General features: G+C 44.3%; 1 protein-coding gene across 3 annotated transcripts in view; it reads left to right on the plus strand.

Moving 5' to 3' along the window:
* LOC132825137 (tektin-3-like) overlaps positions 1 to 17,245 on the plus strand; it is an 83,459-nt gene that overhangs the window by 11,363 nt on the left and 54,851 nt on the right. For all 3 annotated transcript variants that reach the window (XM_060840146.1, XM_060840148.1, XM_060840147.1), the window contains exons 3-4: positions 7,527 to 7,610; positions 11,608 to 11,678. In XM_060840146.1, coding sequence (XP_060696129.1) covers positions 7,527 to 7,610; positions 11,608 to 11,678 — 155 coding nt within the window. The remainder of the gene's footprint in view (positions 1 to 7,526; positions 7,611 to 11,607; positions 11,679 to 17,245) is intronic.

Raw genomic sequence — 17,245 nt, forward strand, 5'->3', positions numbered from 1 at the left:
TGTGTCGCGTTCATACGGGTTTAAGACCCTAAAGCATAGGAACAGAAATAGGCCATTCCGCCTATCCAAATTCTAGATTAGAAAAGCACAGCAGTTCAGGCAGCATCCGAGGAGCAGGAAGATCAACGTTTTGGGCAAAAGCCCTGCATCAGGAATAGAGAATGCTGTGCTTTTCCAGCACCACTCTACTCTAGAATCTGGTTTCCAGCATCTGCAGTTCTCGTTTTTACCATTCGGCCTATCCAGTCTTCTCTACCATTTGATGAGATTATGAATAATCTGAAAAATGACAATTCCATTTTCCTGCCTTTTTTCTGTAGCCCTTGATACTGATGATACATCTGAGTGATGTCCCAAGTTAAGGGCCATAAAATCCCATCACCCCAACTGATGGATCAGTTATCCTCCATTTTGAACACTACTTCGGATATTGAATGCATGCTGTGTGGGTGACCTCAATGTCCATCACCAGTTGTGGCTCAGCAACATAACCATTGACTAAGATGGTCAAATTTAAAGGACATAGCTTCTAGACTGGGTCTGTGGCAAATGATGGGGAACAAAGAACAAAGAACAAACAAAATTTACAGCCCAGGAACAGGCCCTTTGGCCCTCCAAGCCTGTGCTGATCCAAGTGGGCGGCACAGTGGTTAGCACTGTTGCCTCAGAGCGCCAGAGACCCAGGTTCAATTCCCGCCTCAGGCGATTCTCTGTGTGGAGTTTGCACATTCTCCCCGTGCATGGGTTTCCTCCGGGTGCTCCGGTTTCCTCCCACAATCCAAAAATGTACAGGTTAGGTGAATTGGTCATGCTAAATTGCCCGTAGTGTTAGGTGAAGGTGTAAATGTAGGGGAATGGGTCTGGGTGGGTTGTGCTTCGGCAGGTCATTGTGGACTTGTTGGGCCGAAGGGCTTGTTTCCACACTGTAAGTAATCTAAGTAAGGTGCACTGTCTAAACCTATCGCCCAACTCCTAAGAATCTGTATCCCTCTGCTCCCCACCTACTCATGCATCTGTCCAGACACACCTACCTCTGCTAGCAATGCATTCCAGGCACCTACCACCCTCTGTGTAAAGTACTTTCTGCGTGTATCCCCCTTGAACTTTTTACCTCTCACCTTGAACGAGTGACCTCTTGTTATTGAATCCCTCACCCTGGGAAAAAGCTTATTTCTATTCACCCTGTCCATACCCCTCATGATTTTGTAGACCTCAAACAGGTCCCCCCTCAATCTCCTTATATTGAATGGGGAACCTTATCAAACACCTTACTAAAGTCCATGTATATGACATCTGCAGCCCTTCCTTCATCTGTCAATTTGGTCACTTCCTTAAAGAGCTCCATTAAGTTGGTATGGCATGATCTCTCTCACACAAAACCATGTTGCCTATCACTGAGATGCCCATTCTTTTCCAAATATAAATAGATTTTATCCCTCAGTACCTTTCTCACCACTGACATCAGGCTCACTGGTCTGGGAAAGGGGAAAGGCCCTTCGGCACAGCAAGTCCACACCAACTCTTCGGATCGTATTCCATCCCATCCCATTCCTCATTACTCTACATTTACCTCTGACTAATGCACCTAACCTACACATCCCTGAACATGATGGGCAATTTAGCATTGCCAATTCACCTAACCTACACATCTTTGGATTGGAGCACCCGGGGGAAACCTGCTCAGAGATGGGAGAGCGTGCAAACTCCATACGACAGTCATTCAAGGCTGGAATTGAACCTGGATCCCTGGTGCTGTAAGGCAGCAGTGCTAAACACTGAGCCACTGTGGCACCACATATAGGCCAGACTAGGCAAAGCCGGCAGATATCCTTCCCCAAAGATTGTTGTGAACCAGATGGATTTTTGTAATCAGTGGTTGCATGGTCAGTATTAAGCTAGGGATTTTAATTAAGCTTTTTTAAAATTGAATTCAAATTTCACCGTCTGCCTTGATGGGGTTCGAGCCCTTATCCTCAACACATTAGTCTGTAGCTCTGGATTACAAGTCAAGTATCAACATCATTATGTCTCTGCCTCCCCAATTTCACTTAAAAGGCAGGGCCATTAGTAACTGATCCGAGATGACAAACATAGTCAAATAGCCTCCTGACAGGTGATATCCAAATAGTCTGATAGCCGTCTGAAACGATAATCAGCAGGTATAAATGATTTTAATGAAAGGCAAGGTGTTTGTTATGTGCTGCACTCTGTTCCTTTATTGCTGAAAGCTGTGTTATAATAACAGTGCCTTTGATATAAATTGCCTCACAAAATGTGCTTGTACTGTGAATCACGTTGCCGTATTGATGAGACAGAATGGCAGCAACAGGAAGGAAGGAAAAGGAAGCAAATCTTTTACTCTGGGTCAAATCTTGCACATCCTGCCCCATGGGCCCAAAGACCTGTGGGTGAAGAATTGGTCTGTCCAGTCTCATGAAGACCCAAAGCAGAAACTCATCACTCTGTGTAGGCATCACCCTTGAATCCAGGGACAGACAGTGGCTTATTTACATCATCCAAATCACTGTGATTCAGAAACAGAAATTGTAGGAAAAGCTCAGCAGGTCTGGCAGCATCTGTGGACAGAAATCAGAGTTCGCGTTCTAAACAGTTCTGAGGAAGGATCCCTGATTTCTCTCCACAGATGCTGCCAGACCTGCTGAGCTTTTCCAGCAATTTCTGCTTTTGTTTCTGATTTACAGCATCCGCAGTTCTTTCATTTTTTATTTAGCATTGTGAATTAATCTATTGTCTGCAATTGAATAGATTTTAGCTCATGCTAGTTTATTAACAGGGGGCAGGGTGGTAAAAACGCCATCCCATATTCCCAATTCCTTCGTCTCCGCCGCATCTGCTCCCAGGAGGACCAGTTCCAATACCGAACAACCCAAATGGCCTCCTTCTTCAAGGACTGCAATTTCCCCCCAGACGTGATCGACGATGCTCTCCACCGCATCTCCTCCACTTCCCGCTCCTCCACCCTTGAGCCCCGCCCCTCCAATCGCCAGCAGGACAGAACCTCACTGGTCCTCACCTACCACCCCACCAACCTCCATATACATCACATCATCCGTCGTCATTTCCGCCACCTCCAAACGGACCCCACCAACAGAGATATATTTCCCTCCCCTCCCCTATCAGCGTTCCGAAAAGACCACTTCCTCCGTGACTCCCTCGTCAGGTCCACACCCCCCACTAACCCAATGTCCATTCCAGGCACCTTCCCATGCAACGGCAAGAAATGCAAAACTTGCGCCCACCCTCCCCCCTTACTTACCTCCAAGGCCCCAAAGGATCCTTCCATATCCACCACAAATTCACCTGCACCTCCACACATAACATTTACTGCATCCACCGCACCTGATGTGGCCTCCTTCATATTGGGGAGACAGGCCGCCTACTTGCGAAATGTTTCAGAGGACACCCGGACCAACCAACCCAACCACCCCATGGCTCAACACTTCAGCTCCCCCTCCCACTCCACCAAGGACATGCAGGTCCTTGGACTCCTCCATCGCCAGACCATAGCAACACGATGGATGGAGGAAGAGCGCCTCATCTTCCGCCTAGGAACCATCCAACACATGGGATGAACTCAGATTTCTCCAGTTTCCTCGTTTCCCCTCCCCCCCACCTTGTCTCAGTCCCAACCCTTGAACTCAGCACCACCTTCCTAACCTGCAATTTTCTTCCTGACCTCTCCACCCCCACCCCCTTCCCGGCCTATCACCCTCACCTTCACCTCCTTCCACCTATCACATTTCCAACACCCCTCCCCTAAGTCCCTCCTCCCTACCTTTTATCTTAGCCTGCCTGGCACACTCTCCTCATTCCTGAAGAAGGGCTCCTGCCCGAAACGTCGATTCTCCTGCTCCTTGGATACTGCCTGACTTGCTGCGCTTTTCCAGCAACACATTTTCAGCTCTGATCTCCAGCATCTGCAGTCCTCACTTTCTCCTATTAGTGTGTTATAACCTAGCAGTTTCTGTAAATAGCGTGTGTTCCACCTCCAATGGACATCGACCAATTGGCCTGAGATTTGCTAGCCTTTAACTGAGTTATCTTTATCTCATGAAATTCAAAATCCTCCAGGATGCTTCATGTGCCCAAAAGCATTGTATATTGGGTATTATTATTGATAAATACAGAGCAAACACCTCAAAGTGAAAAAAAGGACAAGAATTAATGAACGAGTATATCAATTAAGAGAAAAGTAGTGTTAAACAAAGTAGAACTTCTAAAATGTTTTCAAACAACATCTTAATATTGCACATGGGTATGCAGTCTCTTAAAATGGAAAATGAGCATGTACTATCATAATTGGATTATTGGTGTCAGCACACATATGGGAATATTTTCACCCTTGACTCACATGGTGTATTTGTTATTGATTTGATCATTGTATTTGATCATTGTATGCAGACTTCCTGAATTTCCTGGGGGCAGGCAGTGACTGGACCACCATGTGGTTTGTGCCATGCCCATCAGTAAGATCAATAGAGAAGGTGAGGTGAGCTGCTCAGGTAGTGACCACTGCATTGCTTAGTCTGTGGAAATCAATATAAGGTTCATGCGATCAAGTGTCTCCTCTCATTGTTTATTCCAATGGGATCACTTTGCACTCTTCTGAACTCCAGACAACATCAGCCTATTCTACTTTATGGAGGGAAAACAGGTTTTCTTGTGTACTGTCTCAGTCAAGGTGTTGCATTGTATCCCACAGCCAGTATGTCAGTATAACTTTCGATCTTCACTGTATGACAGCGTGTGATCTGAGGATATAAACATCTCGTGCTTTATCCTCCTGAGGATCACTTGAAGCATGACATTCCACTGGAATCTTGCTGCTGTATTGTAACCTGAGAGTCTAATATCCTCCCTCCTCCCTTTGTGATCTTATAGCATTCATCTCTCTTCCAACTCCCCCAACCCTTTGCAACTTCCGTGTCACCTCCTTGTGGTCTTCCTGTCTTCTCCCAACCATGTTCTGATCTCCTTGTAGTCCTCCCATCCACACATGCACACAGACAGACACACAGACAGACAGACACACACACACACACAGACACATGGACACACACTCTCACAGACACACAACAAGCGCATATACACACAGACACATGGACACACACTCTCTCTCTCTCTCTCTCTCACACACACACACACACACACACACACACACGTTCTCACACACATATAGACACGCACTCACACACACATGGACACACACACACTCTCACACACATATACATTCAAGCATGTGCAAACACACAATCAAATACACATATACACACACACACACACACGCACATACACACACACACACACACACACACACACACCACATGCATAGGCACACACAAACACACCTACACCCACACACGGACACAGTCACATGCATGCACATACATACACACAACGCACACAGTCAAACACACACATCACACACACACGCACACCCATGCAGAGACACACACACACATCCACACGTGCTCAAACACATACCACACACTTATCCACGCATACAGACACACACACAAACACACACCCACACACAAACACACACAGACACACATACAGATGCATGCATACACACACCACATGTACACCAGCACATACAGATGCACATACCCATACATATACAGACACACACAAGATACATGCATAACACACATACGCACCAGATACACATGCACACACACATATGCGCACACACACACACATGTACATCTCCACCTCTCCCATACACACATATGCACGGGCATACACAGATAAACACACCAGATATACGCACACACTCAGAAGGCAGAAGCAAGTGAGTGGTCCCATCACAATATCACTCAACCATATTGTCCTATATGATGTCCGACTTCCAAATTTGGATCACATGATGCAAATGGATGGATTCCCTATCACCAAAGAACAAGGTGTTTAGCTGCAAAAAAGGACCAATGCTTCAATGAATAGACACCTGGTGTGCATACAACGTACAACAAAGATGGTGAGGATCAGAAACCAAAACAGAAATTGCTGGAGAAGATCTGGCAGAAGTCCTATGGAGAGAAAGCACAGTTAATGTTTTGAGACCAATGACTCTTCATCTGAAGAACAGTCACTGGATTGAAACATTAACTTTGCTTTCTTTCCACAGATGATGCCAGATCTGCTGAGTTTCTTCATTAGTTCCTGTCTTGGTGCAGATATTGTCATTTTGTGTGGCTTCCACAATTTTGAAGTCTTGACTCTGTTTTTAGGACTCGGGGGAATCTTGCATCTGTCTAGGAATATTAATGTGGTCTCATAAGAGACTTGGCGACATGTGAAAACAAGGGCTGTAGTGGTATCTCTGGGCCAGTGAGGTGATGGGCAGATGGAGCAGAGAGTTTGGAAGGGGCAAATCTGCATATTACCACCTTGTCCTACAAAGAGAGAGGGAAGGACACTCATGATTGTGTTGTGCTATGTTTGGGTGATGGTCACAACTGGATTGCTAGCGGCATACGGATTTGGTGGAATCTGGATGTGAGGCTGGCATCATCAGAATGTATGTGAAAGTGGACAAATTATCTGGATATTGTGGTGTGAATCAAGAGCACTGGACTTACTGATGAATGAGTGATGGTGGTGAGAGACATTGGGAAACATGAGACATTGCTGTTGGTGTGGGCCAGATCTCCCATATAAAGCATGCATAAATTGATCTTGATCATCAACATTTTATGAGTTTGCTGCAAAGTCTTAGGAATTGATCTCTCTGGCTACTGTCTTTCACCTGTACTCCACGAAGACCTCCAGACACCTCATGTAAACATGACATCTCTATTCTAGCCCACCTTTTCACTCTGGCTTCCAAGGCCGTATTCAGGATCCTTTCTGGTCTTCAAATGTTCTTGCACGCAATTGCAGCAACAGTATTCAGCAGCTTCCTCCTGTAATGTAGTGTCACTTAGGGTCAGACTGCTTTTAGGAACAGCTGCAGCACATGTTATTAGTGTATGTTACTTGCCCCCCACCACTGAGGTCGCCAGTGGCAAAGGAACTGCTTTCTTCAATAATACTTTCAGGGATAAATGAGGAGACAGCACCAGATCTTCGCAGCTACCCATCTCTGCAACCTTCCTAAGCCCAGGGAATGATGCACGACAATATTTAACCCTATGGACTTGCACCATGTCCTCATTTCCATAGATTTTCCAGAAAGACAGAGATTGTAATTATAAATCAGTTAACTCTTCGAACAAGTGCTCCACAACTAATAAAGTAGTTCCACGTATTGTCAGCTGAAATCCAGGTACAGTTCTCCGATCCTGTGATTGTATCAACTTCCAAATGGACACTTCCAAACAGGGCTAGCAGTGAAAATACTGACATCATTCTTACTGTCCCATATCAGTTCTACTAAGAAAGCCCTCTTGAAATCTTTAGCATATTTATACAATGCTGCCTATTCTAAAAGTATTCCAAAAGCATGACATGGATTTGAGGATTTTATTCTTGTAATTGCTTTGTTTTTTTGCTCATTTCAGATGGTTCAAGAATGTTTATATCACCGTGAAAAAAGAATAGGTATCGATTTGGTCCATGATGAAGTGGAGACCCAATTACTTGAGGTGAGTTACTCACAGAGATACAGATGCCTCTATGGACTTGAGCAAACTCACATCTGGACAGGTTGTAGGAGCTCATTAGTACTTGCAATAGAATCCAAGTTTTACCAGCAGCTACCTCCAGTGTCCATTCAGTACCAATGAACAATACCAACTTCTTGCATTGTTTGTTACTGTAAAGCTTCATTGACAGTTCAATGATTGACTTTAAACTCCGATATTTCATTGCCACTATCTGTATTAGAATGTAGTCCCAAGAGTTGGTAAAACTGCAGTGCAGTCTATTTGCTGAATCAAATGAAAGTATTTTGAGAAATGAATGCGCACTGGAGCCTTCATGCAGTTTTATATGTCAGACAGTTATATAGTGGGAGATAATAATGAATGATTTGGAGTGACATATACTGCAAGAGCACAATCAAGGGGTCTGAGTGATATCATAAATAAGCCAGGGATCAATGGAGCCCTGAGATTAATGCCTTTCACTGCTCATTAATTATCTGATTATTGCAACTTGTATTTCAATGATATAAACTGCCTGAACAGTCATAAACCCATTAGCTGGTACATGCATCTTGTAGCTCAGCCCTGTTCATTGACCAGTGTGAATTTATCAGAAAATTATTCTTTTTTTTTGGCCTGCATTGCCTACAGATAGGCTGGCATCAGCGGGTTGAGTGTTACTGAAATTGAGAGTGAATCTCTTTGCACACTTGTGAGATGAATAACTGGATCATCTCTTGATTCGTGACTTAGAGATTTGGTCTAGACAAACCTTTCTGCTTTGGTTTTTCGCTCTGGTGATTAAGGTTGAACATTAGCTGTGGAAAGCCTCAAACTGAGGTGACCTGAATGCTTTACTGGGAGCTCATGTTTTAAGCCAGGTCACAGTTGATGCCATTAGCTTGACCAGTATCCATGCAATGATGAGTAATGTCAGCAGTCTGACTGTTTAGTGACATGTTGGAAAACTGTTGTGGAAGTTCCCATGTGGTACACAATGAAGATTCACATGAAACTGATTATTCTCAGATTTAATTTCCAATTGCCAACCGGTCCACCCTATTCAGACGAAAGCACATCGTATTGGATGGTCATCTGTCAGGAATGCGATTGTTTGAAAACAACGGGATTTACAGCAGAAACAGTTTACCTTTTGTCTACAAAGTGCAATTTCAATTTACTGAAATCCGTGTGAAATAGATATTGCCTCTAACAACATCTTGCATTGATGTAGCACCTTAAAATGTCTCATTGCACTTCACAGCAGAGCAATCAAGCAAAATGTAACTTTGTAAAAATCATGGGATGTGGACATCGCTGGCTGGGCCAGCACTTATTGCCTGTCCCTAGTTGCTCCTTGAACAGGTGGGGGTGAGCTGCCTTCTTGAACCGCTGCCATCCAATTGTTGGTTGATCCACAATGCCCTGAGGGAGGAATTTCCAGGATTTTGAGCCAGCGACAGTGAAGGAATGAGGATATAGTTCCAAGTCAGGATGGTGAGAGGCATGAACAGGAACTTGCACGTGGTGGTGTTCCCATGTATCTGCTGCCTGTGTGCTCTTAGATGGAAGTGGTTGTGGGTTTCGATGGTGCTGTCTGAGGATCTGTGGTGAATTTGTGCAATGTACATTGAAGATAATACAGACTGCTACTACTGAGCGCTGGTGATAGAGTGACCAAATATTAAGGATGCGGTGCCAATCAAACAGGTTTAAAGATCTGTTGGGACAGGAGATCGACATTTGGGCGAAAGACAATTTTTTTTTCCTCAGGACTTAAGGGAGAAGAGAGAGATAAAAACCTTAAGAGCTCGGGGAAGAAAATTCCAAACTTTAGGACCAAAGCAGAGGTGCCAGCAACGGATTGATGAAAACGGGAGATAAGCAGAAAGTTAGAATTATAGAAGAGTGGAGATTTTAAAAAGACCTTGAGGAAGGTCTGACAGGGGCAGATGAAGCCAAGGGAAGATTTGAAAAGGGCAAAGGTTATAGAATTGATGTGAAGTTGAATTAATGGACAATGTGGTTCACTGAGTACCAGAGGCGATGGATGCTCAACCCTTGGTGTGGGTTAAGATTTGAGTGGTAGAGTTTTGGACAAGGTCAGGTTTACAATCCTTCCTCAGTATTGAACTGTAATATGTTATGAATGAGAATTCCTCATTGTGGAAATTTCTGTCTGCAGCCAAGTTCCAGAGAAGCATCAACCACAGCGTTAGAGTTGATCGCATGTACAGAGCCTTCACTGCCAATTTTCATGATCTGAATATTGATTCCTGATGCCAAGCACAGATGGCACGTATGAAATCTGAAATGCATGAAAAATCCGGAATGCCGACCTATATCTCATTTGATGGCACAGTACCTGCACTATGTGTTATTTTATAAAGAGGCAATGTCTAGGAAAGGTAGCAATTCACACTTTGGAGCTTAAGGTTTTAAGTTTCACAAATGTTTGATGTCTGTCACAGTAGTGGGAAGGTTAGGATGTTCGTGGAGCAGAGTACTGCCCTTGATGCGGCTTGTTTTGCACTGCTACCAGGGAATGCACCCTGTGAGGGTCCAATACTTTGGCAGTGCTGTCCATTACCACTGACTTGCCCCATTCCCCTTCAACCATCGTGTGTTGGCCCTGAAACTTCACCTGCCCCCCAACCACCACCACCACCACCATCACTCCAAAGTATTGTCTGGGGTGAGGGTTCGTTATTTGAGCTTAGTGGATCCTTGGTGAAAGTTTGTCCTGCATAAGACGCTCCTGCCAATGTAGGCCCAAGGCTACTGCAATGGGGTTATGGCTCCACCACCAAAGGCACACTACGGGACCTTTTGTAGAGTCTAGTGCACCTCAAATGTTCGGAATTAAGTCAAGGCTTCGGCAATGAGTGATGTCTTCAGCAGTACAATGGTGAATTCCATTTGAAGAAAGGGAAGTTTTTTTTTAATTTCCAAGAGGATGTGAGTGCGGTTCAGGTCTCCTTTTGTTACCCACCTCTAATTGCCTTAAACTAAGTGGCCTGCTATGGTCATTTCAGAGGGAACTTAAGAGTGAACCACAATCCTGTGGGTCTGGAGATAAATGTAGGCCAGACCAGATGAGGATAACAGATTTCCTTCTTTAAAAGACATTAGTCCTCCAGATAGGTTTTCTTTAAAAATGATATAATTTCATAGTGATCCTTACTGAGACCAGCTTCATATTTCCAGAGTTATTCATTGCATTTTAAATTCCATGAGCTGTCTTTGCGGGATTTGAATCCACATTCCCAGGGCTTTCTTCTGACTAGAGTGACATTATCAATGCACCATCACTTTCCTGTCCACCACCCAATGCCCTCTCTTTCCACTGGGGAAGCATAAGGCTTTACTTCTGTTCTCCACAGTCACTGTCTCCTATGGCATTCTTGGGAAGCAGGGGAGATGGGAAGGAAATCAGGATATCCTATTTGCAGATGCCGAGTCGAATCCTCTGCATAGTGGGAAGCAGTAAATCCTGGTTGAGGTAGTGGAGTGGCACAGGCTCTGGTGCTTGCTGTATGTATGGAATGTCTTTCTTCTCACCCTCAGAGAAGCACATTTTCTGTAATGAACCAGTAATTAATTTTTAGAAAAAAATTATAAAATGCTTCTCTAATCCTCAAGAACCCAATTTGCTTTGCTGGGTCTGGACTTGCTCATTGAGTTGGAAACAGATTATTCTCATTTCATGAAATGGCAAACTTCCATCACACACCCAGATACCTGATCGTCTAAGTCTTTTTGCTCTGTAAACTTTCCATTACTGATCGTATAAGTTGGGGGCAGAGAATTGTAGCTCCTTTTCAGATTGAGCAGACTTTCCCAGGATTGACCAATGGGTGTGGGAGAGCCCTTAAGTCTAACCACCTTGCTATTACTCCATTTGTGTCAGGTGTGTACCACAATTTGCATCCCAAGTATTTTGTTAACATGCAACTTGAACAAAAAATGCACTAAGTTTTCTGTTTTAATCTCAAAGGAAATGAGAATAGTCAAATGTGTTCAAGAAAGATTGAAGAGAGGCATCGAGAGAGCTACTGCTCAACTTTCGTAAGTAAAGCTTTATGTTTTAATCCTGTTACTACATTTAGAAAATTTAGCTTGTGGATGCTTTGAGGATATATTTTCTGATACCTTGGACAAAGACGCCTGGAGGAAGAACGCCTCATCTTCCGCCTCAGAACACTTCAACCCCAGGGCATCAATGTGGACTTCAACAGTTTCCTCATTTCCCCTTCCCCCACCTCACCCTAGTTCCAAACTTCCAGCTCAGCACTGTCCCCATGACTTGTCCGGACTTGTCCTACCTGCCCATCTCCTTTTCCACCTATCGACTCCACCCTCTCCTTCCTGACCTATCACCTGCATCCCCTCTGCCACTCACCTATTGTACTCTATACTACTTTCTCCCCACTCCCACCCTCCTCTAGCTTATCTCTCCACGTCTCAGGCTCTTCTGCCTTTATTCCTGATGAAGGGCTTTTGCCCGAAACATCGATTTTGCTGCATTTTGGATGCTGCCTGAACCGCTGTGCTCTTCCAGCACCACTTTTGGTTTGTTGAGTCAGCTCACTATTCAGTATGGTTCCACTTTTCTGTCTGTATTCCTATGACCCTTCACTCCCTTGTCCATCAAAAAACTAACAAACTCACCCTTGAATCAATTTAATGACCCAGCCTCCACTACCTTCTGGGAAAGAGAATTCCACATTCTAATGACTGAGAGAGACAAAAAACCTCATCCCTGCCTTTATAGGGAGGAGCTGAAAATGTGTTGCTGGTCAAAGCACTGCAGGCCAGGCAGCATCTCAGGAATAGAGAATTCGACGTTTCGAGCATAAGCCCTTCATCAGGAATGAGAGAGAGTAGCCAAGCAGGCTAAGATAAAAGGTAGGGAGGAGGGACTTGGGGGAGGGGCGATGGAGGTGGGATAGGTGGAAGGAGGTCAAGGTGAGGGTGATAGGCCGGAGTGGGGTGGGGGCGGAGAGGTCAGGAAGAAGATTGCAGGTTAGGACTCCTCCACCGGCAGAACATAACAACACATGCAGGTCCTTGGACTCCTCCACCGGCAGAACATAACAACACGACGGCTGGAGGGGGAGCGCCTCATCTTCCGCCTGGGAACCCTCCAACCACAAGGTATGAATTCAGATTTCTCCAGTTTCCTCATTTCCCCTCCCCCCACCTTGTCTCAGTCGGTTCCCTCAACTCAGCACCGCCCTCCTAACCTGCAATCTTCTTCCTGACCTCTCCGCCCCCACCCCACTCCGGCCTATCACCCTCACCTTGACCTCCTTCCACCTATCCCACCTCCATCGCCCCTCCCCCAAGTCCCTCCTCCCTACCTTTTATCTTAGCCTGCTTGGCTACTCTCTCTCATTCCTGATGAAGGGCTTATGCTCGAAACGTCGAATTCTCTATTCCTGAGATGCTGCCTGGCCTGCTGTGCTTTGACCAGCAACACATTTTCAGCTGTGATCTCCAGCATCTGCAGACCTCATTTTTTACTCGAAGATTTATAGGGAGGACCCTTATTCTGAAATGATCTTCCCTAGTTTTAGCCTCCCTCACAAAAAGAAGTATCCTCCCAGTATCAGTATCTTTCCTCTTAAGATAACCCCTTCATCACATAAATGAGTTGAGTGAGCTTTTTCTGAACTACCTCTGAAGTTTTTTTAATACAGAGACCCAAAAGCATCTGTAGTACTTCAGATGTGATCTAATCAACACTTCTTTAACTGGCCTCTTTCCCTTTGCAAACTCTCTACCTTCTCTTGATTACTTGTTTTCCTACTAACATGGTGGCATTGGCAAATTTCACCGCCTTAAATTTGGATCCCCTCAATCAAGTCATTGGTATAGGTTGTGAATAGTTCAGGCTACAGCACTGATCATGTGGCACACCAAATGTCTCAGCTAGCTAACCTTATCCAGACCCTTGCTTGCTGTTAGTGAAAAAAAAATCCCTCACCCATGCTATTATATGATCTGTATACCATATACTCTTGAGGTTGATTGGATGTGTCTCTATTTTCCCAAGACGTTTCCACCTATCACATCTCTATCGCCCCTCTCCCAAGTCCCTCCTCCCTACCTTTTATCTTAGCCTGCTTGGCACACTCTCCTCATTCCTGATGAAGGGCTTATGCTCGAAATGTCGAATTTCCTGTTCCTTGGATGCTGCCTAACCTGCTGTACTTTAACCAGCAACACATTTTCAGCTGTGTCTCTATTTTCCCAAGACGTGCAAGGTTCATTCACTGTGTTGAGCCTCAATTATACAACAGCAGATTTTGCCCAATTTCTGATCTCAGCTGTAGCTTTAGAGGGAGGAGTCAAATAGTGACCAGTTGTTTATTTTCACTACATTTGTTAGGCCTTGATTATCACTTGTATCTCCTAATAGTTGGCCCACACTTGACAAAAGCAGACGCTCAAGTGTTCTGTTTGTGTTTTGAATTCCACATTTGGAATCCCTGCACCATCAGTAACTTTCGATTTGATAAGATCTGGAGAGATTCCTGATCAGGATGTGATGGAAATAAATTGGAGCCTCCAATATCGTTATTCATAGTTTCAAGCTACACTACACATGTAAAAGCAATTTGAACAGTGCACAGCAACAAACGCGCAGATAAAGTAATAAATGTGCCATTACAGTGTTAAATAAATCTACATTATTCTGCTCAGGATCAGACTTGGAGAATATGAGAATTAATACATGTTGTAGCTCCCTAATTTGTGCTCTGGAGGCTAGCTCTCACAGTGCTCTGGTTTTTCAAAGCACTCGGAGAGCTTCCAGTTTCCAGATACAAAATATGATAGAAAATCATCAAAGACCAAATGCAAGAGACAAATCAAGCTGTAAGATTGTTTTAGGAAGACAAATAAGGACATACTCACAGTGGCTCAGTGGTCAGCACTGCTGCCTCACACCACCAGGGACCCACGTTTGATTCCAGCCTCAGGCGACTGTCTGTGTGGAGCTTGCACATTCTCCCTGTGTCTGCATAGGTTCCCTCTGGGTGCTCCAGTTTCCTCCCACAGTCCAAAGATGTGCAAGTTAAGTGAATTGGCCGTGCTAAATTGCCCATAGTGTTCAGGGATGTGTAGGTTAGGTGTATTATTCAGGGGTAAACATAAGTTAGGGGAATGGGTCTGGGTGGGATACTCTTCGGAGCATTGGTGTGGAATTGTTGGGCAGAAGGGCCTGTTTCCACACTGTAGGGATTCTATGAGAATGGTCACCCGTTCTCTGCAAATGCCTTTTCCTGTGTGATAATGCCCTGGTCAATTAACCCATTGAGGGTTAGTATCAGAAGGTTAAGTGACTTCATGTAAGTCAATATTTTCAGGAGAGTAGAAGATAGGGCAGGTGTAGACAAAGGGACGGTTTGAAAACTTCTGTGCTGACCTCTGGCATATGACCTTATGTGATCCAGCAAATTCTCTGGTCTGGGAAAGACCTGGACCTGAGGCAGTCCATATCAGGAGATACAATCTGTCCTGATGATGATTGACTATCGGCTGCTTGGAATATTGGAGGTCTACAATTGGAAACATTCAACCGATGCATTAAGGGAGAGATATGAAATCAAGGAGAAATATTGCAGGAAGTCATTTCAATATAAGATCCTGGAGGTTGCTTCTTGCATCTTTGCATAGAGGGGAGCAGGGAAAATCCTCTAAAGCCAATTCTTCAGGTGGCTTGGGATCCTGTTGGCTGGCTTTTAAAATGTAAATTTCTAGATGCCATTATTTAACGATGCTCCATCCCGTGCAGTAGAGTAAATAATACACATAATGCAATTCCTGTTAGGCATTCAGCATATGTGTGCTAATTAATTCCATTGGAACTGGGAGTGAATGAATGAGCACATGAATCAATTTAATTGACGGAAAATGCTACAAATTTGATGACGAGGACTTTGGAGAGATTAATTAGTTGACATGATTGGCTGAATTTTCTTTTCAGTGAGGATTGGTGGGTGTGGGGAGGGTTATGTATCTAGGATTGCTTAAGCTTGGCTCTGGTGCTGTTGCTGTAATCACTGGAGTTGGTAGTGTTAGTCAGTAATATTAGTGGTACAGAAATGTGGAGAATGTCAGCAAGGAAATTGTCTTACATGGTCCATGAGAAATGCCAAGCTTCCTCTTGCTTTGTCATCTACTTGCATTTAAGGTGGACAAGGTACAGTCCAATAACTCCACACCACACGGAACTTGCCTGGACACCTGTGTGAAGCTGCTGTATTGACAAGACCCATGTATTTATCTAGACATCTCTATCTAGAGGTACATGAGATATCTTATGTGCAAACTCAGGTATGCCTTTGGGCTATCTTGCAAAAAACCACCCTACTCCAAACTAAGAAAAAGTCAAAGACAGAGGCAGAGAGAAAACAGGGCAATAATTAAAGCGCCATCACTTTACGATACATAACTCTCTCATTCCCACCAGAGGCCTAAGGTAAAGTCTGGCTTTGGCTTTTGAACCTTTATTAGATTTTGACGAAACATTTTGCCAACACTGGTATGAGGCCCTGATAACTGATCATTGAGACAGAGTGAGTAAGGTGCAGAATGCAATGGTTATTCAGTCTTGTTGACATTGCACCTAATGGGATTCACCATAAGACCATAAGACATAAGGGCAGAAGTATTCAGCCTATTGAGTCTGCTCTGCCATTCAATGAGATGACAGCTGATCTAATAATCCTCAATTCCACTTTCCAGCTTTTCCCCTTAACCCTTACTGATTAAAAATCTGTCTATCCCTGCCTTGATATGACCACTGACGATATGACCATGGTTAGGTGCATTTGCCATCATTAATTGCTCACAGTGTCCCGCGATGTGTAAGTTAAGCAGATGGCCCATGGAAAATGCAGGGTTACGGGGACAGGATAGGGTGTGGGCCTGGGTAGGATGATCTTTGGCAGGTGACTGCGGACCTGATGGGCCAAATGGCTTGCTTCCAAATTATGGGCTCTCTGTTTCTGGATTCTATAACACAAAGGAGTAGAAGTAGGCCATTCAGTCCAGCAGATCTGCTTCACCATTTACCACATGAGTGTTCAGCTTTGCCCCATGACAGAGCAATGCACCCAATGGAACATAAATCTCTTGTTCATTATTGACCGGAAATCTTTATTTTATAGCTCTTTCCTTTTGATGAGCAAGGAAGTTGCACTGTACTGTGAATGAGCAAACTTTTATGAGCAAGTTGGAACATATGGTTTTTGCAACTGTTGACAGCAAGCATGACAAATACCAGTCAGCATTAATCAAATCCAAACTTCCCCTTCAGTCCGCAATAATGAGGCCTCAGATCAGTATTTTCCTTATGATTTTGAGTATTTTGTTTTGAGGGGGTGGGTGCATTAGGTTTATATTTTTCAATGCTATAGATTCTTCCACTAGGCAAGGCCTTGAGCACCCTCTATCTTGTGACATTTACAAAACTTAACGTGGAAAGGAAATATTTATCAGTTTTGTCTGGCCATTCCTCACCATCTTGATTAGACGAGCAAAGCAATGTGTGAAATCAAGTTTCACCGCAAATGCTTCTAAGCACACAGTCCATTCCTATATTCGCTTACAGGGAAAGATTGAGT

The sequence above is a fragment of the Hemiscyllium ocellatum genome, chromosome 20 (assembly GCF_020745735.1).
Source record: "Hemiscyllium ocellatum isolate sHemOce1 chromosome 20, sHemOce1.pat.X.cur, whole genome shotgun sequence".
Taxonomy (NCBI): Eukaryota; Metazoa; Chordata; class Chondrichthyes; order Orectolobiformes; family Hemiscylliidae; genus Hemiscyllium; species Hemiscyllium ocellatum.